General features: G+C 36.5%; 1 protein-coding gene across 3 annotated transcripts in view; it reads right to left on the reverse strand.

Annotated features, from left to right (window-relative positions):
* Nucleotides 1-26,515, reverse strand: part of LOC121816219 (uncharacterized) — a 761,897-nt gene that overhangs the window by 317,796 nt on the left and 417,586 nt on the right. The window contains exon 4 of one of the 3 annotated variants that reach the window (XM_060416217.1): nucleotides 24,548-24,596. The exons of the other annotated variants lie outside the window; for them this stretch is intronic. Within the exon in view, the coding sequence (XP_060272200.1) occupies nucleotides 24,548-24,596 (49 nt within the window). The remainder of the gene's footprint in view (nucleotides 1-24,547; nucleotides 24,597-26,515) is intronic. 3 annotated transcript variants of the gene reach the window in all.

Raw genomic sequence — 26,515 nt, forward strand, 5'->3', positions numbered from 1 at the left:
TTCTCCAGGCCAAAATACTGTAGTGATTTGCCATCCCTTCTTCAGGGGATCTTCCCAATCCAGGGATTAAACCCAGGGATCAAATGTCTCAGACACTGCAGGCAGATTCTTTACCAGCTGAGCCACTAGGGAAACACATGTATAAATACTTAATGGTAAAACAGTACAGAACTTTGTAAGATTCTTATGGATAAATAATCATTTGGAAGCTACCTGTGTCATGAAGAGATGAGGGGGTCCTTTAGGAGAGAAAGGTGAAGTTAGAAGATAATGTCAAATTTTAGATCACATGTTTGCATTCCAGAAAGAAAAATAAATCTGCCCTAGATAAAATCTGTTCTAAGTAGAATACAATTTAGAAAAACTTGGGTACCAAAATCCCTGTTCTTGTCCTAATCAGAAAGATAGCATTTGTAATCTCACATTTTAAAAAATTTCAGTAAAAACCACCTTTGTGTGCACGCTCAGTCAAGTCTGACTCTTTGCAACCCATGGACTATAGCCTGCCAGGCTCCTCTGTCCATAGGATTTCCCAGGCAAGAATACTGGAGTGGGTTGCCATTTCCTCCTCCAGGGGATCTTCCTGAGCCAGGGACTAAAACTGAGTCTCCTTGTCTCCTCGCATTGGCAGGCGAATTCTTTACCACTGAGCCACCCGGGAAGCCCCCCAAATGATTTTTAGCTACATACTAAATATTTGTTGGAATACAGAGGAAATTGTTTTCTTCAGTGTATGCTGATCCATCTATTTTGTGGGGGGCAGAAAAGAAGTTCCTTAGAAAGCAAATTATCTATCCCTTGACATTTACTTTTATGATGGAAAAAAGGAGTCCTATACTTAAAATTTTGCATTTATTTAAAGTTTTACCAGCTATATATTTATTCACCTAGGCTAAACCTCCCCAAAAATCACTTACAATTTGCTTTTGCTTCAAACGCTCACCAGTTATCCATTTACAATGTGAACTATTTTATGATTTTTTAAAAAAACGATGTATAGTGTGATTGACAAATCTAGACAGTGTGTTGAAAAGCAGAGACATTACTCTGCTGACAAGGGTCCATATAATCAAGACTGTGGTCTTCCCAGTGGTTGCTTATGGTTGTGAGAGCTGGACCATAAAGAAGGCAGAATGCCAAAGAATTGGCACCTTTGAACTGTGGTGCCGAGAAGACTCATGAAAATCCCTTGGACAGAAGGAGATCAAACCAGTCAATCTTAAGGGAGATCCAACACTGGAAGGACTGAGGCTGAAGCTGAAGCTCCAGTATTTTGGTCATCTAATGAGCACAGCCAACTCATTGGAAAAGTCCCTGATGCTGGGAAAGATTGAGGGCAGAAGGAGAAGAGTGTATCAAAGGATGCAATGGCTGGGTGGCATTACTGAGGTAAGGAACATGAACTTGGGCAAACTGCAGGAGACAGTGATGGACAGGGAGGCCTGGCACGCTGCAGTCCATGGGGTCACAGAGAGTCAGACACAACAGGGTAACTGAGCAAGCAATAGTGTGATTTACAGTTCTGTGTTAGTTTCAAGTGCACAGCAAAGTGGTCAGTTACACATATATATTCTTTTTCAGATTCTTTTCCATTACAGGTTATTACAAGATACTGAATAGAGTTCCCTAAGTTATACAGTAGGTCCTTGTTGTTGATCTATTTTATGCACAGTTATGTGTATATGTTAATCCGAAACTCCTCATTTATTCTCCCCTCCCCTTTGGAAACCATATGCCTATCTTCTATGTTTGTAAGTCTATTTATATTTTGTAAATAAGTTCATTTGTACCACATTTTAGATTCCACATATAAGTAATATCAGACAGCATTTGTGTTACTCTGTTTAATTTATTGCATTTAGCATAATAATCTCTAGGGGCATCCATGTTGCTTCAAATGTCAATATTTTATGTAACATTCGATTATATACATATACCACTTCTTTATCTTTTCTTCCATTAATGGACAATTACTGTGCTTCCAAGTCTTGGCTATTGTAAATAGTGCTGTTATTTAAATCGGGGTACATATAACTTTCCATCTTTGAGCTTTCATGTTTTATGGCTATATTCCCAGCAGTGGGATAGTTGGATCATATGATAAATCTATTTTTATATTTTAAGGAACCTCCATACTGTTCTTCATACTGACTGTACCAATTTATATTCTCACCAATAATGTAGGAAGCTTCTCTTTTCTCTATATCCTCTCCAGGATTAATTATTTGTAGACTTCTTGGTGATGGCCCTTCTGACTAGAATGAGGTGATACCTCATTGCAGTTTTGATTTGATTTCTCTGATAAATAGTGAGTGACTTCCCCGGTGGCTTGGTGGTAAAGAATCACTTGCCAGGGCAAGAAATGCAGGATCAGTCCCTGGGTCAAGAAAGCTGCCTGGAGAGGGAACTGGAAACCCACTCCAGTATTCTTGATTGGGAAGACCCAAGGACAGAGAAGCCTAGCAAGCTACACTACATGGGGCTACACAAGTCAGACACAATGACTAAACAACCACAATAATTAGCAATGCTGAGCATCTTTTCATGTGCCCATTGGCCATCTATAAGTCTTCAGAAAAATGTCTAGTTAGGGCTTCTGCCCATTTTTTTATTGGGTTGCTTGTTTTTTGATATTGAATTGTATGAGCTGTTTGTATATTTTGGAAATTAAGCCCTTGTAGATTGCATTATTTGCAATATTTTCTCCTAGTCCATAAGTTGTCTTACAATGTGTACTTTTAAAATAAAATATTTAAGAAACATTTTATAGACTATTTTAATATAAATTAATGAAAATACCATCTATACCTTGTATATTTTTCAGATAACTGGAATCAAAACCCTTAGTGAAAGTATATCCCTGGAAATAAATATATTTAGTAAAGGTAAACTACCAATTTATCCTAAAAAGCACTATATGAACAAAGGATGAGTATACATAACTATTAGGGCTTCCCAGGTGGCACTAGTGGTAAAGAATCTGCCTGCCAATGCAGGAGAGGTAAGAGACACAAGTTCAATCCTCGGGTCAGGAAGATCCCTTGGAGGAGGGCATGGCAACCCACTCTCTGTTGCCTGGAGAATCCCATGGACAGAGGAGCCTGGAGGGTTATATTCCATAGTGTCACAAAGAGTTGGGCACAACTGAGGCAACTTAGCATGCACATACACATTACTACTAATAACTTTCTCCTAACCAAATGTTCTAAATTCTCTGTAGCCAAAGTCTTGATTCAGGGGAAAAAATTAAAAAGAGCCTTTCAAAATTTCTCCACTACTATACTGTTCAGCGGCATTATCCTAAAAACACTAAATTTTAATTTGCAATATATAAAAGGATTATTATACTGTGGAAGAATTCTCCATAATTAGAGAAAATGAGTATTTGGGGAAGAGGCTAACATTTGCAAACAATAAAACTGTGGATTTTCTCATGTTGAAACAACATCAAAGTAATGAGCCTCTTTGTCACGTGGGTGCCAAAGGTTCAAAAGTGTAAGTCCAAATGTCCTAATGAGACCACCTGGCATTTATTTCTTTTAATGTCTCTTGCTTAAGACATGGCAGCAGTCACGCATGGAGTATGCAATTCACTCCACTTTAAGAACTCCATATTGTAGCAATTGTTCCTTTTAAAGAGAAGTGTCTTTAGTTACAGAAATGGGCATGGTTTTAGAGTAGAAAAGATTAGCAACAAAGGATAGCCATGTCCTCTGAACTGACACTGATTTCAGCTTAGAAACTAGAGTTTCATTTTTAAACTAAAGGGCTCAGTGTTAAAGAATCTGCCTGCAAGTGCAGGAGATGAAGGAGAAGGGGGTTCGATCCCTGGGTCAGAAAGATCCCCTGAAGAAGGAAATGGCAACCTACGCCAGTATCCTTGCCCGGGAAATCCCATGGACAGAAGAGCCTGGCAGGCTACAGTGCTCAGGGTCACAAAGAGTCACACAGGACTGAGTGAGTGAGCACACACACAGCACACACAATTAATCAACAGTTATTCCCCCAAATTAGGATTGTTTAACAACAATAAAAATTCAGTTTTAAAGATGAAAACTTTAAAATATTATTTTTGATGCATCAAATTACTCAGCACAACACACTTAGAACACTTTACTAGGTATCGTTTGGTTTCTATATTATATTCTTAGGTATAAAATATTTACAACAGTGCCTGAATTGTATTAAGCCAGTATTTTTATTGCCATTTTTGACAGATAATATCTAATTGAGAGTATTTCAATAAAAATTCGGAGAGTAAAACTTATAGTCAGGTTAGATTTTTCAAGTTAAACTAGTTGAATACACATTTATATGGACATGAATATTCCACATGTAGAGGCTATTTATGCTCCAATTATTTCCTTAGTAATGGGGGAAGATTTTTCACTTAGATCACAGAGAAATTTTCCCTCTAATTTTCAAGGCAATTATGAAGTATGCCCTCTCATGTCTGTTATCACTTCTGCCTCATGGCTCCAACAGATGCTATAAAAAGTTAGTTAGTAGCTCTGAAAAAGAGACAGTCCTCTTTAAATTGCACATAAATGGATTTTTTCCAGTAGTTAGTAGGAATCAAAAACATCAAACAAAGTACAATGAATATGTTTTAAGCAACTGCACTCAGACTTTTCTGTAATTAATATATCAAATTCATCAACTTTTATGCAAGCAAATGGTCAGTTCATTGGAAACTGCCATAGGACAAGAACTAGCATTAGGCTTAGAAAGAGGACCATCTGGGAACACAGAAACCAGAAAATGAAACTAGGTTTCATATAGGTATATAGAAAATAATGCTGTGTGTATATGTATGTGTGTGTGTGTGTGTGTGTGTGTGTGTGTGTGTGTGTTAGCAGCTCCTGGCTAAATGTTTCATCAATATTCTAAATGGATGAATTAGTAGTAAAATTAGGTCTACACAGAGGATTGTTGTTGTTTAGTGGCTAAAGCATGTTCGACTCTTGGCAACTCCATGGACTGTAGCCTGCCAGGCTTCTCCGTCCATGGGATTTCCCAGGCAAGAATACTGGAGTAGGTCTCTATATTCTTCTTCAGGGGATCGTCCCGACCCAGGGATAGAACCCATGTCTTCTACACTGCAGGCAAGATTCTCTACCACCGATCCATCAGGGAAGACCACACAAAGGGTATGCAGTTTTAAATTAGTTTTAATTAAAGAAGGTTCATGTATGGTTTAATTTGACTATTTAGAAAACTTTAATGTCTTCCATTGTTTCTGTTTTTGTTTTTTTCCAACAATTTTTTTTCTTTTGCAGACAAATCCATCTCAATGACATTTTCTATACTGGGGCTCTGAGCATTTGGAAAAAGTAAAAAATAAATAGATAAATTCTTACAGATGCTGGCAGAACAAACAGGATTCCTGGGTAAGTACACCACATGTTCCACAAGAACTTCTAATTCAACAGTATTTCAACAAAAGTATGTCTTCATCAGACAGTATTACCAAGGATAGTTTTCATTAATAAAGTTGGGGGAATTAAAGTACACATTCTCTAGGATACGCATAAAATGAATCACCCTAAAAATAAATAGAAAACAAAAATACAAAGATAGAAGATATATACAGAACTATTAAAATCTCTGCAAGTGCTTTTCAATAATAAATTATTATTTTATAAGCTATTATCTTTTGTCTAATGGATAAAAGAAAATAGAAGAAGCCAAGAGAAATAATATATAATAGCTGAGAGAACAGTGATATTCTAGGAAAAGTATTTGAAATTAGTAATCAAGAATTGGAGGCAGAAGCAGAAACAGCTATTCTGAGCTGCATTCCTAAGAGCCTGATTAAACCAATACAGTATTGTAAAGTAAAATAAAGTAAAATTTAAAAAAGAAAAAAAAAAAGAAAATCTTGAATTTTGGCATCTAACGGAAGGAAAGTCTTCTTCTGGTGGTGCCCAGCTCCTCCTGCCACACATAGGAAGGATCAGCATAACGCCTTTCTGGAAAGAATTCTGCAACTTTTCCAAGCTAGTTAATAGCTCTTGCACAATATGTTCAAGAATTTGGGTCATATGTCTGGATTGTAATTATTTATTTCTCTTTCTCCTAAACCAGAATTTGAGCCTTCTCAGGGTTAGAGTAATATTTTAGTCATCTTGGTATTTCCCAAGCCTGACAACACTACCTAGAGTTATAATTATATTACCTATAATTATAATAACATTATTACCTTATAATACAGCCTCCACTAAAGTATTTCCTGTTGCTAACGCCACTAAGATCTGTGCATTTATTCAATATTTATTTCAGTATTTATGTTAGAATTATATGCTTTGTTTTCAGATTTACTGCAACCTTTTTAGGCTATATCTGAACTATAAAAAAGGGAGCACAGTCTGGTGTTTTGTGACATCCTGGCGGGGTGGAATGGGAGTGGTGTAGGAGGCTCAAGACAGAGGGGATATATATATAAAATTATGACTAATTCACATTGATATGCAGCAGAAACCAGCACAAAATTGTAAAGCAATTATCCTCCAATTTAAAAGAAAGCTTCTATGTAAAATTTTAAAATAAAAATGGGAAATACACTACATAATAAAAAAGGTCCTTTTAATTCCTGACCTCTTCCTAATAGGTGGAAGAACCCAGATTTTGCCTATAAAATTTATTTCATTTTTTAAGCCACACTTCTTGGCTTCATGTTATCCAGTCTCTCCATACTAAGTATTCACAGCCTAATGTATCCAGAAATTATTATATCCCTCTTTATTTTCACTTAGTCTTTTAAAGGTTCCAATTTATAGTTCTAAGTAATACTTTAGCACAAGTTAGACTGTGGGAGGGGAGGCTCAAATAGCTGTTCACCTAACAAAACTTAAACAAATATAAACTTGTGTATTTGCATTGTGGTGTGTGTGTGCTCACACATATGTATTTGTATATGCATTTTTGTGGATGTGCATATATATACACACCCATATATCTATCATGTATGTGCATATAACCACCACAAAGAATGCTAACTGCTACCCAGGTATTTCATATGAGCAAATGGTTTTCTTTCTCTGAAGTAAGGCGAGATAACCAGCGTGATAGAAACATAGTACTGTACACAGCTTTAGTTCACCACCTGGAAGGACATTTAAATCTAAAAGCAGGGTCACAAGAAGGGGAAATGGGATAATACAAAGGACTATTTTCCTGAAGAAGGTAACAGCATATAAAAAAAGCCAAAAGCATAAGCGGAATTTGATCTAGTGGGATTATTATTATTTTTTTTTAATTCCGTATCCTTGACTCATAGATGGAGGGGAAGGTGGAGGGAAAGTGGTGAGAGGTTGAGGAGGCCCCAGACTGTTGACGCTGGTCTGCTTCCGTCTTTTGGACACTGTGGCTTTCTCAGAGGTGGTGAAGGAGGAAACCCACTAAGGAGCAGGAATGGAAAGCAGTCAAGTCCCGCAAAGCCCGAGCTCCTCAGAGGTGGTGGTGGCAGGTCACCATCTGCGGGCCCCGCGGTTACAGCCTTGGGATGCCAATCTTGATCCACACCCAAGCTCAGAAAGCTGCTCTGGTGAAGGCTATGACAGGATGGTCGTGCAATGCAAACGGCAGCCTCCTGAGGTTTCGGCCATGAGCACCAAATAAAGAGGGGAAAGTTCTCTTGTCTGTTTACCAATTTTTTTTTTCTTAAAATAACCAGTTTCTTCATCCTCAGAACTAATGGCTTATGGCAGTTTTAAACCATGTATCCGTTTGAAATTCAGAGTTTAGTCTAAATGGCTAGGGGGCAACCCTATTTAGCAGCACAAATTATGTCTAAATATGGAAAAAGACAGGTAGTCAGTGTAGAAAATTATACTGAAAGATCATTTTTTTCTTCCCTTTGTGCTGACAGAACTGGTGCTTTGAAAGTGAGAATGAGCTGAACAGTTATCAGGGAAAGTTTGTTCCAGGAGAAGAAAAAGAAGACAGGGCACCTGAAAGCTCTTTAGAGCAGAGGAACAGCCTCATCTTCACTCTGCTCAGTTCTATTCTGAGCTGTTTGCTAGTTCATATTTCATAGATGCTCCAATAAACTAAATGTTAAAAAATGTGAATATAATCCCTGATGCTGGTTTTGTGACATTCAGCGATATAGTATAGGTGGCTCCTAGATTTCCACAGCTAGTATTTGTTATCAGAAGAATATGGGATAAGCTGTCTGAAGTCCCTAGGATCCCCTTTGTCTCATCTATAAAATGTGGATGGTAATGACTCCAACCACTCATGTCTCTTAGAAGACTTTGATGGGAATCTGCAAATGTAAAGATGAAAATGTGGTACAGTGGATAGATGCTGTTATTTGGAAGGGAGAGTTTTATTTGAAATTTTTAACGAATCATGAGCTTAACTCCAAAACAGTTATATGGACTTAGAAAAGGAGAAAAGTGGAAGATAATTTAGATTGTAGTATTAAATAGAAATAGCTTGCAACCAAGAGGAGAGCATGGCAACTCACTCCAGTATTCTTGCCTGGAGAATCCCATGGGCAGAAGAGTCCATAGTCCATGGTGTTGCAAAGAGTCAAGCATGACTGAAGACACTTAGCACACATGCAACATGCAGCCAAAGATAGGAATGATTTAGTCATGTCTGGTATAGCGTCAACTGTTGCTGATAAAACTGTCAAGAAGGCGAATGTGACATAATATGAGGTTCAAGCCTTACGCTACTTCAAAAATTGAAGACACAAGTTCTCAGACCTCAGTTTAATCTGATGTGATGTTTTCACAGAAAGGGGTTAAAATATAACTGCTTTGGTTGCCTGGAATATGGAATCATCACAACTGACAAAGAAGTAGGAGGAATAGTTAGGATACCTGTTGAAATCTGAGGCTGGGGCTTAAGGAAGATGCTTGTTCTTTCAGTTACAAATGAGGCAGAACACCAAACAAAGGACAGAGGACCAAATATCAGAGCTAAGAGGGGAGTCTACTTCTAGAGAAGGACCAGAATGCCAATTACTATCTCAGAAGTACCCCTCAGGCTTATGACACAATCATCTGGCCCACAAAACACAGATACATCTCCAATGAGACCTCATACTATGTGTGGCAGTAAAATTATCAGCTAGATGGAAAAGTCCCTTGATGCACACTGAATATAGGCTAAGACATTTTCCAGGTAGAAAGAAACTTTCTCCCACTGTCCTGGTTTATCACAGCAGTTGCTCTTTCCCACTCATTTAATCAGATGAGCAGCCCCTCTACAACAGCTCTAGAGGGGCTCTGCCTAAGGGCCATTTCCCCTAAACACATCCTTCTCTCCACTGCCAAAACCTAAGGAAACATAGTGCTAGTTACCTCTTGGCAGCTGGGATGGCCCTGGAACAGGAACCTATGAGACAGCAGGAAAGGGTCCCTTGGTCTTTGGGGAATACCGACTATCAGTGACATTTTAAGTGCAGAAGTCTATGTTTATTCCCCACTCTCCACTTTTGCGGCCACTGCATTTTTTAATTTTTAAATTCATTCGCAAAAGGTTTATAAAGCATCTATTCTGTGTCAGGCTACATAATAAATGATGACGGACTGTCTCCATCTTCATGTTCATCACAGTCATTTGCTTTACAGAACTAAAAGACTGGTGAAATGGTCAAGATGCCAGGGTTTACAAATAGCCACCCTGCAGACTCCATTAGCTCCATGCAGACTGTATAAACATTTCTATCTCAGGCATTTCTAGGAGAGAGTCTGGTTAAAGGGAAAGACACATGCTTCTAGAGCTTCTAAGGCATGCCCACGATCACACAGTCTTGAATAGAAAAGCTGACCAGATCGGTCCCAGATGCGGCACTATCATCTAGTTCTTTTACGTTCTGCAGAGATGACCCACTGGAAAAGACCCTGATGCTGGGAAAGATTGAAGGCAGGAGGAGAGGGGACAACAGAGGATGAGCTGGTTGGATGACATCACCAACTCAAAGGTCATGACTTTGAGCAAGCGCCAGAAGATAGTGAAAGAGAGGGAAGCCTTGTGTGCTGCAGTTCATAGGATCACAGATTTGGACACACCTGAGTGACTGAACAACACTAGTGATCTTCAAATGTTTGCTTCGTTTAACTTGAATAATAGAAATCTTTGCTTAAATTATATATTATTAGAAATCCCAATCGGAGAAGGCAATGGCACCCCACTCCAGTCCTCTTGCCTGGCAAATCCCATGGGCAGAGGAGCCTGGTAGGCAAGCAGTCCATGGGGTCACTAGGAGTCAGACACGACTGAGCGACTTCACTTTCACTTCTCACTTTCATGCATTGGAGAGGGAAATGGCAATACACTCCAGTGTTCTTGCCTGGAGAATCCCAGGGATGGGGGAGCCTGGTGGGCTGCCATCTCTGGGGTTGCACAGAGTCAGACACGACTGAAGCGACTTAGCAGTAGCAGCAGCAGAAATCCCAATATAAAAATGAATAAAAACAAAAGTGTTCCGTTAGAATCAGACCCAGAGTGGGCTAGCCATGTGAACACCATATCACTTAGTGGCAAAGTATTCAGGTTCAGCACTAATTTTCATAAAAATGTCAAACTGGAAGAATAGAAAACTCAAAGTATGTTCTTACTTCTTGCCAGAGGCTGAATATTTATCCAACCTACCCCATCCTCATTTATATGTTGAAGCCCTACTAGCGTTTGGTGTGGGGCTTCTGTGAGATAATTAGGTTTAACAAAGGTTCTAAGCATGTAGCCCTTGAGGATGTGATTAGTGTATAAGAAGAGGAAGAACCTGCCCTCCCTACCTTATGAGGACACAGGAGAAAGGTACAAGTCTGACTCTCTGTGACCTCATGGACTGTAACCTGCCAGTCTCCTCCATCCATGAGATTTCCCAGGCAAGAATCCTGGAGTGTGTTGCCATTTCCTCCTCCAGGGGGTCTTCCCAACCCAGGGATTGAACCTGCATTTCTTGCATCTCTTGCATTGACAGGTAGGCTCTTTACCACTCAGCCACATGGGAGGAAACAAGGAAGGTACCTGCCTGAAATAGTAAAAGGGCCTCATCAGACACTAAGTCTTCCAGCACCTTGATCTTGGACTTCTCAGCCTCCAGAACCATGAGAAATAGAAGCCCCCAGTCTTTGTTTTGATTTTGTTACAGCAGCTCAAACTGACTAAGGCAGTGGCAATGTGTTTGCACTTAGTGACATGAAGCATTGAAGAAAGCGAGGGTCACGTGAAACAGAAGAAAGAAGAGACATTCACTTCATGCTATTAAAGCTGGCACAATCACTTTTTCTCTAAAGTAAATCTTTACAAAGGAATTTTTAATCTTTTCAAAGACATTCCAGCCTTCGCATTCTGATCATCACATATCTACAACTATGGTGTTAATGGAGCAAAGAAATTCAGGAGCCCAAATTAATTTTAAAATGATAACTGTATACCCTTGGGAGGAAAAATAAACAAGGGCCCAAATAATAAACTGATGAAACACAGCAAATCCAGACAACAAAAGGTTTTTTTTTTCTTTTTTCTTTTAATCTTCAGTTAAAATGAGAGTTTAAAGGAAAGATTTTATATAACTTGTGTTTTTATTTGTTTTAAGCTTAAGAGATTTTTTTGATATTTAATTAATCTGTTTAGCTCTTTTGCAGGAGAATTTAAATTAAGTGTTAGAATAAATTGTTGATTGTATAAATTTATATTGGACACTGCTTGTTAGAGGACATACAGATGTTCATTGTCAAGAAATTCCTTTGCACATAATAAATATATCCAAAAGCTCTTTGGTTTTGTAATAGTGCATTTTATACTGTCACTTTTTTCTCCCCTAAATGAAACTGAAGAATGTTTTAAGTCTTTTCTTACTCTATATTCCACAGGTGTTCCAATAAAATTTTAAGAATTGCAAATATAAACATTTAATGCTGGCTTTTAAATATATGTTTACATGGTGTGGGTGGTCCCTAACAATTTTCCATGACCAATACTTACTATCAGAAGACCTGTTTTTTATCTCCCTAAAGATTTTTTTAAAGCCAAGATACTTTATTTTGACAGGTATGCCCGAAACAGTGTAATATCCCTATATATCTTTTATAAATGAGCTGCTCATTGGTATTATTACAGAAAGAGTGCCTAGTATATAATAAAATTCAAAATCACCCAATAAAGCAGCTTTGAAACTATGGCTGTAACTTTTATTGAAGAATTTTAGATGGGAAATGGAACTGTTTAAAAAAAATTATTTTATGTTGGCCTAAAAATTGGGGAATTCAGTTTAAGAATATTATCCTCTAGGTCTTAACTCTAAATTAATTGTGATATGGGGGATGTCACTACATCCTTGGATCTTTTCTTTTATAATCTTATAAAAGAAAAGAACTGGACCATATTGCATCCAGGAACATCCTTCCATTAGGCTTACAAAAAGGCCATATAAAGGATCCAACCCATAAGTTGGGCTCTAAAGAACTAGAAGGATTTTGACGTGTCAAGGATGATTTTTCTCCTGATTTCTATCATGTTGATTTCCAATTCATCTCTACTTTTCAAAGAATACCACTTGTTAGAATACAATCCCAAATCACATCACCAAGCAAAAGAGCATTTTGTAGTTGATCTCTACCATTTCAGTGTTTCTAGCTTAAAGAAACATTTTGCAGCAAGTAAACTCAGCTGCTCACTGTATCCCAAACACACATCCATCCCTATGGTATCATGGACCATCTTATCATCCTAGCATCTTTCATTGGAATGTACCTCTCCCTTCTTTCAAATTTCATTTGTTTTTCAAGTGCTAACTCACATATATATTCCTCTATAAAATTTTCTTAAATGTCTATCTTCTACTTAACATCTCTTGATGGTTTCTGTTGCATTTGAGATACAATTTTGTCTCTGCAACATGATACACAAAGTTTTTTGTGACATGGCTCCTGTCTCTGTTGCTGCTGCTGCTGCTGCTGCTGCTGCTGCTGCTGCTGCTGCATCGCTTCAGTTGTGTCCGACTCTGTGCGACCCCATAGACAGCAGCCCACTAGGCTCCCCTGTCCCTGGGATTCTCCAGGCAAGAACACTGGAGTGGGTTGCCATTTCCTTCTCCAATGCATGAAAGTGAAAAGTGAAAAGTGAAGTCGCTCAGTCGTGTCCGACTCTTAGCGACCCCATGGACTACAGCCTACCAGGCTCCTCCATCCATGGGATTTTCCAGGCAACAGTATTGGAGTGGGGTGCCATTGCCTGTCTCTAGTCTCCTCTATTAATGTATTTTAACAGATAGCAAACAATTTATAGTGTACCAAGCAGTAAGTCAAAATGATGAATCAGATGGTCAAGATCTCTGTCATCATGGAACTTGGTTCTAGTGGAAAAGATAGATGATAATAAGCAAGTAATACATTGAGAAGATAATTCCAGACAGTGATATGAAGGAAACAAAGCAGGAGAGTATATTTTGAATTGAGGAGAGAGAGGTGGGTCAAAGAAAATGTCTGTGAGAAAAGGATAAAAAAGATCTTCTTTCAACAGAGTCTAAAAGATAAGATGTTAGACAAGTAAGAATCCAAGGGCAAAGCAATGCAAGAGGAAAAAGCCAGTGTCAGCAGTAGGACTGAGGTAGGTGAGACGTGTGATTGCAGATGACTACAGAGAAATGTTAACAAAGAATCAGACACAATTGAGTGACTAACACTTTCACTTTGGGGCTTTCCAGGTGGCACAGCAGTGAAGAATCAGCCTGCCAATGCAGGAGATGCAAGAGTTGCAGGTTCCATCCCTGGGTCGGAAACATCCTCTAGAGGAGGAAATGACAATCCAGTCCAATATTCTTGCCTGGATAATCCCATGGACAGAAGAGCCTGGAGAGCTACAGTCCATGAGGTCACAAAGAGTTGGACATGACTGAGCAACGGAATGAGTACGCTGAACCACAGAAATAGGCAGGGCCAGGTCAAGCCAGGTCTTATCCACTGGACTATGTGGAATTTGGATTTTCTTCTCAGTGTATTAGGAAGTTACAGAGTGGTTTAAGTGAGGAAATCATGCTCTGTCTTATATTTTTAGATGATTGTTTTGGCTGCTGTGGAGAGAATGGATTTTAGTGTTATAAAAAAGGAAGATGGGAGGATAAGTCATTTCAGTAGTGAATTCATCTCACGTTTAAGCATCTGTCAGCAATGCGGGAAACCTGGGTTCAACTCCTGGGTCAGGAAGTTCCCCTGAAGAACACACTTCAGTATTCTTGCCTGGAGAATCCCATGGAAGAGGAGCCTGGCGGGCTACAGTTCATGGGACCACCAAGAGTCAGACATGACTTAGCATTATCTTTCTTTCTTTTTTCTTCTATCTTCTCTTCTGCCTGGATGAAACTTGCAGAGTGGCTTTTCTACTAATGGAGGAGTTGGAAATGGAATTCTGTTTCATGAATAAAGACAATATTTTGGGTTAGTGGTGTTTCAGCGATGTGAAAGTCAAAGGAGATGAATGTTTTTAAAATGTAGTAATTTCAGCTGTGTTAAATGCAGCATTCATTAATTCATTTCATTTATGCATCCACAAAATATTGGTTGAAAGTGAATATGTATCAGACAGTGCTAATTTCTGGGACTAGAGAGGTGACAAAAATTAGAGCTAAATAATGCTAAGAGTAGCTGAGATACATAGGACATTTACTAAGTGGTAAGCTATTCCCACACTTGTTACACATATAAATTTTATAGTTTTCCTCACAATGGCTTTTATGAATTGTATATTATAATTTGCCATTTTATAAATGTAGCAACTAAAACAAAGAGGTTAGAAATTTCACCACGGTCATTCAGCTATGACAAGGAAATAAAGGGTTTTGAACCTAGGGAGTCTAGCTCCAGAGGCTACACTGTGTTCTCATCCGTTTATCAAGCATCTTTAGAAAATAAAGCAGATACAGTCCTTATTTTCATGGAACCTACCATCTGGACATTAAGAAAGGTAATATTTAAGATTATAAAGAGACACGGTAATAGCCAATGGTCATGGGTTTTGAGAGGGTAAATTTTGTGGTAACCTGAAATATTGACATCTCCATAATAACTTCAGTGAGGTAAAAAAACAAAAAAAAAATAAGTACATAAGAGCAATGGATTTGAAAATTTTTTAAGAAATTGGCTAGTTAAAAGAATATCTTATCAAGCTAGTATATATAGGCTGGAAAAACAACAAAGTCCTACTATATAGAATAAGAAACTATATCAGTATCCTATAATTAAGCCATAATGGGAAAGAATATAAAAAAAGATGGAGAGATACATATATATGAGTCACTTTGCTGTAGAGCAGCAACTTTGCTGTATTGCAGAAATCAATACGACATTGTAAATCAGTTATACTTCAATACAACTTTTTTAAAAAATCATAATGTAGGAGTAAGAATTGGAAAAAAAAACTGTCATTAAGAGTGGAAGGCTCTGAATATGTTTATAGATAGAGCAAATGTGTCAGCTAATAATACCTGCAGGTTGGGATGATCTAATTACAAGGTAAAGGAATTCTGTTTAGTACAGGAAAGAAAATTTTGTCTAGGTTTTGAAGAAAAGAGAAAGGAGATGATAAGAAATAAAATGAGGTAAAAATTGAGGACAGAATAAGTAATTCATATTACTTAGTCATATTAATAACATTTTCTTATGGAACATAAAACCATATATGTCATAACAAGATCACTCCACGGTATTGAAGCTCCACATAGGTACAACATTATTTGTTCTTTGCTGAAACAATACTGCAAGATAAATATCAAAACTATATTTTATAATTTGACATGTTACATAGAAATATCATACTTATGCTAACAACTTTGTATATTAATATAGAACACACCATCCCATATGTTCCACTACTCTTGTTTTCTTATTACATTGTCTTTGTAAAACATTGCAACTGAATAATAACACTTTCAGACATTCTCAGAGTCAGTCTGGTTGAGATGCCTAATAATGTCAATCAATACCAGGCCCAAAATATATGATTTAGCAATGGCAATTTAAAAGGGATTATTATAGCATAGAAGCACACTTGTAGTCACTCAGGACTTGGGGTAACCTACTATTGCCCCATGTAGCTAATATCACCTATATCTGAATATATCTACATAGCTCAATGCTAACTGTGAAGCCACGAATGAACGAGTGAATAAACAAACAAACAAGGACTCAGAGAAGAGATTGAAAGAGAGAGAGAGAGAGAGAGAATGCTACCATAACTCCTCCATAAACCACTGTAATTGGTGAAATGTGCACCAATGTGTCTGCACGCTCATTACTCCCCTGGGATTGGGTGTTACGCATCATCGTCAAGAACAGGTGTTGGCGTCACTTACAGCTCATTCATCATCAGGCTGTAGCAGTGTTAACATATGCTGCTTCAGTGCTAATTGTGTTTGTTTTTACAATCAACGTTGATCTGCCCTTTATCACGCCAAAGAGATAAATGTTAGCTGAGGAAAAACAAACCAGGAGCATCATGTCTATATAGTTACCTAAATTCTCACTCTCCTTCCCCTGTTCCCCCAGGCAAAGTCTCATGCCTAAAACCTGTAGAGTCCCAAAGATTTCAAATCCAAGATTCAAAAGTAAAATATAGAAGAGACATTTTTCAAGATGTATACTTGACATGAACGTACTGGAGAATGCCCGGTTAAATACTTAAATTTTGATATTGATTAAATGTCACTGATTCAACTATGGATCCCTGAATCAGTGGCTTCTATTTAACAATGACTTTAGAGATTAAGATTTAGAGATGATTGGATTTGAATCATGGACAGCCATCCTTGCTATTCAATTGTTACAATGTAAGATCAGAATAAAATGTTTAGTATTTTAGCAAAATCAGGAAGCATATAATCAGATATATACAGCAATATTCATTGATTAGGTTTTGATTTAACATAAAGATTCAGTTTCCTGCTGCAGAATAGCTGTGCTTTTCATTAAATGTATCACTTGACTTTAGCTTAACAAATGAGAATCTGTTAATTAAGTAGTTCATTCACTTCTAATTTGCAATTTACATACCAACTGTTAGTTCTTAAATAGATTTCCTAGAATATTTAGAGAAAGTTCTTTGCTTAAATGTCTATCTTATTTTTTTTCTTATGATGACAAAAGTTTTGCTAAGTCAAAGTAAATTTCAATGAAAATTCACTGCAAATACGATCATTCTTAAATTAGGGTATAAATAATTGAGGCTGTACACTAAGTAATTTTAGCAGCTAGATAATTTGTTATTGTTGATTCTTTGGTTGTGGTGTGGATGTATGTGCTATGACTAGGCCTTAGTTATGGTTGCATCATCTTTCTCATTTAGCTTTTTGCCATGTCTTTCTCATTGTGCTATTTTTTCCTTCAGGTTATGGCTTAGATTCCACTCTTTGTGGCTTTTCCACTTGACTTTCAGGTCTCTGATTGTAGCCAATTTAGTATCTTGTTACTCTTTTTGCCTTTTCTGTGTTCTGGTATAATTTGTTCCTGAGATAGATAAATGTTTACTTGATGAACTTCTAGTGTGAACTTTCCCATTTCTGTTAAATTTTTCCCAATGATTTCCTTCTTTTATAGTTTAAATTAGAATCTTCTCTCTTAAATATAACTTTTTATTTCATTTAACTCTACTCAAGGTCTTGAATATTGTAGCTATATCCACAAGATTTTATGGAAATTCAAATTATCCTTCATTTTCAACCAAGTAATCTGCACATTTTTTAAGTAGAGTATTTGTTATTGCCACTTAATATAAAGAGACAAATTTTACTGTAAGGTTGAACTGTCAGGCTGTGGAAATTAGGCATACACAATTTGGGATCAGATTCAGTTCAGGTCAGTTCAGTCGCTCAGTCATGTCCAACTCTTTATGACCCCATTAATTGCAGCATGCCAGGCCTCCCTGTCTATCACCAACTCCAAGAGCCTACCCAAACTCATGTCCATTGAATTGGTGATTGCCATCCAACCGTCTCATCCTCTGTTGTCCCCTTCTCCTCCTGCCCTCAATCTCTCCCAGCATCAGGGCCTTTTCAAATGAGTCAGCTCTTCTCATCAGGTGGCCAAAGTATTGGAATTTCAGCTTCAACATCAGTCCTTCCAATGAACACCCAAGACTGATCTCCTTTAGGATGGACTAGTTGGATCTCCTTGCAGTCCAAGGGACTCTATGGCTTTAGTGGATTCCTTATTTGGGAAAGACTAATTGTTTACTTAGGGCTTCCCAAGTGGTCAGTGGTAAAGAATTTGCCTGACAAGCAGCACACTGAAGTTCAATCCCTGGGTCAGTAAGAGCTTGGAGAAGGAAATGACAATTCACTCCAATATTCTTGCCTGGGAAAATCCCATGGACAGAGAACCCTGGAGGGCTATAGTCCATGGAGTCTCAAAGAGTCGGACATGACTGAAACAACAAACAAATTGGCTACTTATGATTGACTGTTTTGAGGTTTTGATTTCCTAACCTTGAGGCATTTCAGGCTTAGGTTTGGGTTTACTTATCTAGGCTTTAAAGCCACCTCAGTCTAATGATTTCCTTGTTTAAATAATCTAACAAGAGTTGTGTATCCTTAGCCATAACACTTAATCTCCCTGTTTCCTAGTTTCCTCATCTGTAGATGATGGTGACGCTATTACCTAAAATAGGGTTGTTGTGAAAATAAAGTTAGCTATCTAAAGAGTCTGTGGGGTCACAGGGAGTTGGACACATCTAAGTGACTGAACTGATCTGAAGAGTACCTGGAATATTATGTTTATTAATGAAAGTGTTTACTGAGCTTTGAATTTTCTGATTTATCACAAATATTATTTTGTACTTTTATTTCTAGGATGGAAACCTTTATGTAACTTGTGTGTTTGTGTCTGTGTGTGTGTGGCATATGTTAATCACAAAGCCTTGAAAGTTACCATTTAGGAATCCAAAAAGCTCTTCAGATCCAAAATGTTCCAGGTGGAGGTCTCTGTCCATAACCTACTATTTCACCTCAATTATACCTGCATGGCTTTTACCTGTAGTTGCAGAGATCTGAGTATTTAATAACCCTCAGTGCTGTCTGAAAAGATCACTTATGCTAACAGAGATGAAAAGTATGAAATAGTGGGTAGCAGACCCAATAAATCATGCCTGTGGCCCCCTAACAGTCCTTCATAGGACTCAGTAGGTGATTTTCAGCATCCAGAAGAGAAAATTGCCAATCAGTAGCAAAGGAGACAGGAAGAGGTGAATAATGGTATTTTGATTAGAACACATTCAATCCCTGTTCCCAACAAAAATTCAGGCTAATGGGGTTATATGTAACTCTTATTCAACCATTTTTCCCTGTGAAATTTTAAATTTTAGAACTTATGAACACATATAATAGTTCTTTATACAAATTCTAAAATACTGCTATAATGTGTAGCCACCAAATTGCCTGTGGCATGACTATGCCCAAATTCAATCTGACCATGAACTTTCTGTTTTATTCTGTTTCTGATTACTATTACAAGAAGCAAGTTGTATTTAGACAGAATGAAAAAATACGGTGTGCCACTAAGTTGAGAGTGAGGCATTCTCTCCCAAAGATCTTTGAAATAAATTAAATTCCCTGCCTTTAGGAAGCTCAATGCAAATCACATTACATGACAATAACACTGCCTCCTTCACTTCATGGGTACTACAGAAAGAATAACTGAAAAATAATTTTAGCTCTTGGATGATTTTCCCCTGCTATTAATACTTTGCTAATACATTTACCATCTCAAAACAAGAGCATGGAACCAGGACCAGTTTGCATCATCTAGAGTAATACATACTCAGTAAATATTTATTGATTCAGTGAGTGAGAGAACAAAAGCATGTGGGTGCTCAGAAAAATCCCAGAGGTCACTGATTTCTTACTGAAAACCAGGTGTTGCCATAGTAATATGTACTATTGTGTTCCACATTTTACTTTTGTATTTGATTTTCTTGCTGCATTTAGATTCTGCTTCATGAACCCTGATTCATATTTTTACAGTATTATAATATTAACAAAGACTGTGAATATAGTGTATAGGTTTTGGATTATTAGAAGTAGTCTAGTATAAAAATGTTCATTTGTGGTTAAAAATATGTCAGTTTTTATATATAGAATGGATAAACAACAAGGCCCTGCTGTACAGCACAGAGAACTATATTTAAGTTTTATCATATTTAACTATATTTAGAACTATGATAAAACATGACAAAGAATATAAAAAGAATGCATATATATGTATAACTGAATTACTTTGCTGCACTATAGAAATTAACACATCATTGTAAATCAACTATACTTCAAAAAACATGCAAAAATTAAAAAATAAAATGTTCATTTGTACATTTGAAATTTGTGAACTGATTCAATCAGAGTTAACTGAAGTTTTACTCGATAAAATTTTTGGAAGCTTGCTCAGACCTTTTATCTAATGTGCTATTATTACTTTGCCTCTAGTTTCTCCCTGAAACTGTCCATATTTCATAATAAGTTAGAGAAGAAGGTCTGAGTAATCAGAGAGTGATAAAGCATCTTAGTGGAAAGCAGGATTTGACAAAAACAGAGTCGCTTGTCACTTCAGTGTTTTCCATTCAAAAAAATTGACATCATTGACAAATCTCAAATCATTGTCCTAAAAATAGCTATAACTTATTTCTCATTTTTATTTTCTTCTTTTTAGATAGATATAAAATAGTTTATAATATACAGGTTTTTGTTTTATCTGAGCTTTCCTTTTCTTTTACAGATGTTTTATATTATTTTTAGGATCTGTATGCTTCTGCATACACTTTTGCATGCTTCCCCTTTGGCTCATCATCACAGCTTTATGCAAAGAGCCAATCTGTTCAATGTACATCACAGGAAATAGATGTGAAAAATACTGACTTAGTTTAAAATCTACACTATCTTTGACTTTTACTGCAAATCTCTACAAATAAGGTAGCACAGTTTTTCCAAACATAGGAGAAAGGGAAAGAGGGATAATTTTTCAAATTTATAGAATGTATTATATATACATTAATGTTTTATTAAATATGGTAATGTGTAATGTCATATTTCACCAAGGCAAGGTGAACATGATTAAAAAGGAGATATTTGTTTTTTGTTTTTTGTTTTTTTAAAGATAAGGGGATGACATTTTCTGAGAACTTTCTAGACTCATTTTTTAATTATTATGAATTCTGTATGAGTAGCACACACAGACTCCCAAATCTCTACTGACTAATACCACAGACGATGCCTTCTAACTACCATGGGAACACCAAGGTGTTATGGAAAGAAAGTAAGTATGTACAAAGTTAATCAATATGCTACTTTCTTACATAAGGCTCCCCTGGTGGCTCAGTGCTAAAGACCCACCTGCTAATACAGGAGACTCACGTTTGGTCTCTGGGTCAAAAAGATCCCCTGGAGGAGGAAATGGAAACCCACTGCAGCATTCTTGCCGGGAAATCCCAGAGGAACCTACTGGGCTACAGTCCATGAGGTCACAAAAGAGTCAGACACCACTTAGCCACTAAACAACAACTATGTCCATCTCTGGTTGAAGCGGAAGCGCCAATACTTTGGCCACCTGATGCAAAGAGCCAACTTATTGGAAAAGACCCTGATACTGGGAAATATTGAGGGCAGGGGGAGAAGGGGTCAACAGAGGATCAGCTGGTTAGATGAATCACCGACTCAATGGACATGAGTTTGAGCAAACTCTGGGATATGGTGAAGGACAGGAAAGCTTCGCATGCTGCAGTCCATGGGGTCGCAAACAGACATGATTGAGCGACTGAACAACAACAATTATGCCACACACAATGCTGTATATGGTTTGGTTTGGAGACAGAAGTTTAACACAAAAGAGAATCACAGAAAGCTTGTGTAGAAGGAAAAATAAAGATTGATTTAGAAAGAAAAATAGCAAGATTTCAAAAAGATAAGATGGAGAAAATAAATAGGTAAGCAAAATAACACAGCTTTTGTAAACTCATGATCTTAACAGTCTGTGTTTTCATCCTGTTTTCTCTTAAATTCAGAGGCAAAAATTTACCTTTCTATACCTTATTATCAACCTATTAAATAGCAGAAAAGGAAAAAGGAATACTGTTTTCTTAAAAAAAGAAAGAAAGAAACTCTCTATATAGTATTCTTGAAACTGCTGAAACTGAGAGGTCTATAAATATCTTAGAAGAGGCAGTTTTCCTTGTAAATATCCAAATCAATTTGAGTTGTCATTAATTAAATTGCTTGCAAATGTTTTCATTTAGTCTCAACATGGGATATATTTACTGATGAACACTTTATTGCTATCTATTGTTGTTTTCACTGTCTTTGTCTCAATAAAATGAAAAATGCAATTTATTAAAGTAAAACTTTGCAGTCAGAAAAAGCCATCTTGGTCTCAGTGAGTGGGACATCATTTGACTTAAATGTGCGAGAAAATAGAGGTCAGATGGACAATCTCTGGATATTATACACTGCAAGAAAAAATAAGAGGGAGAGCGACAGGGCAAAGAAGGAATGTGGAGGGAAAAATAAAGCAAAAACTGTTCTTCAAACAGCCATGTTCGTCAGGTCCTGATTTCCTATTACATGTTTGTAATACTTGGAAATCTTTACAAAATCAAGTTGAAATTCTTACTACTTTTTTTTCCTCCTCTTTTTATTGGAATATTATCGCTTCACAATGCTGTGTTACTTTCTGCTGTACAACAAAGTGAATCAGCTATATGGACACATGTATATCCCCTCTCTCTTTGATCTCCCTAGAAAAAATGGTACACATGAACCTATTTCCAGGGCAGAAACAGAGATACAGATTTTGAGAACAGACAGGTGGACATGGTGGGAAAGGGGAGGGTAGAGTGAAATCCTTACTACTTTGATCTGTAGCCTCTGAAATATTCAAAGTTACTGCAAAGGAAGAGTCCATGTTGCATGATAAAGAAACCATTTAAAGAACGACTTTTTATAAAATATGCCTAAGAATTTAAGTTGTATTAGAACACACATGAAATCTAGAGATTTGTAGTTAATAGTGTTAAAACAATTTTTACATCTCTACGTTAACTACAAAATTATCTCATTTCCCCAAACGTTAATGGATGTGTTAAATACAAAAGTAGAAATATTAACTTAAAACTTGGAAAATCCTACTGTACATTTAGGAACTAGCTCAAATGTTATCTTTCTCACTGATTCCTTAATTCTAGTATTCTTGCAGTTTAAAATTTTTTTATGGTAAATTGTAAGTTTTATTTTCTTCTGCTGCCATTTCATCATAATGTCTCTGAAACTAAAAATCACGCTGTCTTTGTTGCTGCTAATCTCTTTTCCCAAAGCTTTTGTTTGGATAGGATGGAAGAACCAAACCAAAATTAATCTCAAGAAAAGAGAATTAAAACCAAAACCCAGGGTAGAGCCAAAAATAACATAGGCAGGTCCTCCTGCACTCAATCTTCCTTAAGTGTTCTGCCAGTGCACTCTCAATGTGTATATTCAATCACTATCAAGGGACTGTAAATTATGTGACACATTTTGAGTGGTCTAATGTCCACCAGGGAAATGAAAGAGATGCTGCAGTGATTTCCATTTGCTCACTGACTTTGAACTCCAACTACCAATGGATCTCACTTGACTGAATTTTCTCCTTGAAAGACTTGAATTCATATGTCATAAATAAAAACGATCTTATCTACAAGCATATAAAAAGTTTTATATGGCTTTTCAGTTTGGTGAAGGAGAGTTTCACTATATTCCTAATACTTTAGTTATGACCAGTTAATGGTTTTACAACTCTTGTCTTTTTCTGTGTAAGGCTTGCAAAGGGTTTTCCAGCAATCTTTCTGCATGAGGAGTACATTCAGGGCTTTTGGGAATTGTATTGTGGAAAGCCTTGAAGTGGAGGGAGGTAAAGAAGCTGCCAATCAGGCCCCAGGGTTTTGTTCATTCTAAAGATAATGTAAAAGGCAACCATCAGCCTTGCTAATGAGGCTGCCTGATTTGTTTTTTAGAAAACTATTAGGACCCAGTTGTTTGATTGCTTCTTCCATCCAGAGACCACAGGGAACATTTCTGCGGCTACCAGTTCCTACAAAACATTACTCTGGTTCAAAATGTGACAATCCATGAGTCATAAGTCCATACACTTCCGGGACATACAAGATTTGAGTCTCTAGATTTAACACAAATAGTGAACACTATTTTATGTGTATATTCAATGTTTGCCTTGAGCTAAATTAAAAGCTTTTGTGGAAGACATTCTAAATTCTTTATTTTACATGCCAATATCTTTTTCAACAAAATCACAGTTTCCCAAAATGATTATAAAAGAATTGAGATGAGGTTGAATGATTGTGGAATTTGACACTGTTATTTTATAATTGAGAATATGTGGAGTCACAAGTTGATTTACTCAAAGTTTCATGTTATATTCATGTATGTTACATTTCAATACCAGATTTACTCTGATTAATAAGTAACTGCTAGCATCCTATCCACTAATCTATGTATCATCAACTCTAAGAGTGGTCAAGAACACTTGAAAAGTATGTCAAACTATTATTATTAATAAATTATCTGTACCTGAAAATCATGATGCGATCTGAATGAATTTCTTTCTCAAAGTATTCACCTAAAACAAATTGCCACAGTGATCAAGATTAAGAGTTCAATTAAAAATAATCAATCTGAGTAAGTAATTAACACATTTTTATTGACAGTAAAGCACAAGGTCTTCCCATGTGGCTCAGCTGGTAAAGAATCTGCCTGCAATGCAGGAGATCTGGGTTTGATCCCTGGGTTGGGAAGATACCCTGGAGAAGGGAAATGCTACCTACTCCAGTATTCTGGCCTGGAGAATTCCATGGACTGTATAGTCCATAGGGTCATAAAGAGTCAGACATGACTGAGCGACTTTTAGTTTCAAAGCAAAAGCTGATTTTATAAACAATTTAAAAGTTTTTAATTTTAAAATAATCATGTTTTATATTGAACACATAGCATCACAGTCATTAACTATATTATCCATGATAAAACTATTCTTTAATCTATTGTTATTTTGTCACTAAGTCATGTCCAACTCATTGTGACCCTGTGTACTAAAGCCAGACTCTCCTGTCCTTCACTATCTCCCAGAGTCTGCTCACATTCATGTCCATTAAGTCGGTGATGCTATCTGATCATCTCATATCCTCATACTTTGCTGCCCCCTTCTCCATTTGCCTTCAATCTTTCCCACCATCAGCCTTTTCCAATGAGTTGGTTTTTTGCATCACGTGACCAACAGAGCATATTGATAAAGAGGCAATTATCTTCCAGAATCAATTTTCTTATGCTCTTATAAATAGATAGGGATCCTCAATTTGCTTCAGATACTCTTTCAGAGGGTAACAGGACTGTGGAAAAATTATATTTCTATATTAATATACTCTGGCATTTTAATTCACTTGGGGAATAAAACAGGTCCTTTAGTTTTCTGATATTGTGTTGGCATAGTCACTCCTCAATTTTAGCTTTTTTTCCAATGATGGTCATCCAATTTCTTTACTAGTAAAGAAGAAACAAAACTCTTAAACATAAAGACTTATTTTCGTGAAAATGTGAAGTTCTCATTTAAGAAGAAGCAGTTGATAATTCTTTATGTATGCAAATCTCTTTACTTAAATTTTGCTTGAATCTCTTTAAATCTAAACTTTATTATTTTTAGCCTTCATTAAAATGATAGCTCTATACATCATAATACATGGGTTTAAAGTGAGCCTTATACTATAAATGCCTTCTTCTATATGACTCACTATAAGAATGATACATCTTGAACTGTCATAATTGTAGAATTAAGAATGTAAACTACAATTTATAAAATAATATTAAACTGGTATGCTAGTTACTTATGTATCAAATATTTTGAACTTATATTTTAAACCATCATTTTAAATAGTTTAATTTTCTTTGAAATTGAATATTGACAAAAAAATTCTGAAACCTACAAAATAATAAATACTTTTAAAATCTAAATATTTCCCACATTCAAAATTTCATTTGTGAATTGAAATCAAATTTAACTCCAAAGCAGACATTTAGATTCTAGAAAACATAGACTTTTAAAATGTATTATTTTGGAGTCTAGACCTATTTCTTAGTTTAGAGGAGGTTTATACTAGAAAATATGAAAAAAAAAGATTATTCAAACCATCCTAACTAATGGATTCAAAATTTCAGAACAGACCAGTATGTATGGTGAAATGAATCTTTCAAACATGAATATTTTATAAAATGATGGCAGAGTAGATGATTGGAAATTATCAAATATATTTAGAACTCTGATGTAAAATATATCACAATAACATGTCCTGCAACATTAATCACATCATTAATTGACTGGATATTGGGTTCCTTCCAATATTCTAACTGACACTGTTCCTGTTTTCTTCATTTATTTCAGCCACCTGAGAATTCTTGCTCAAATCCCAGAGTTTGTGTCTAAGATTAGACTCAATCCAGACTTGAATGTTCCTATTTTCACCTTTCATTTATGGTGTTGTATTATTAACT

Source organism: Ovis aries, chromosome 1 (assembly GCF_016772045.2).
Source record: "Ovis aries strain OAR_USU_Benz2616 breed Rambouillet chromosome 1, ARS-UI_Ramb_v3.0, whole genome shotgun sequence".
In the NCBI taxonomy this organism is placed as follows: domain Eukaryota; kingdom Metazoa; phylum Chordata; class Mammalia; order Artiodactyla; family Bovidae; genus Ovis; species Ovis aries.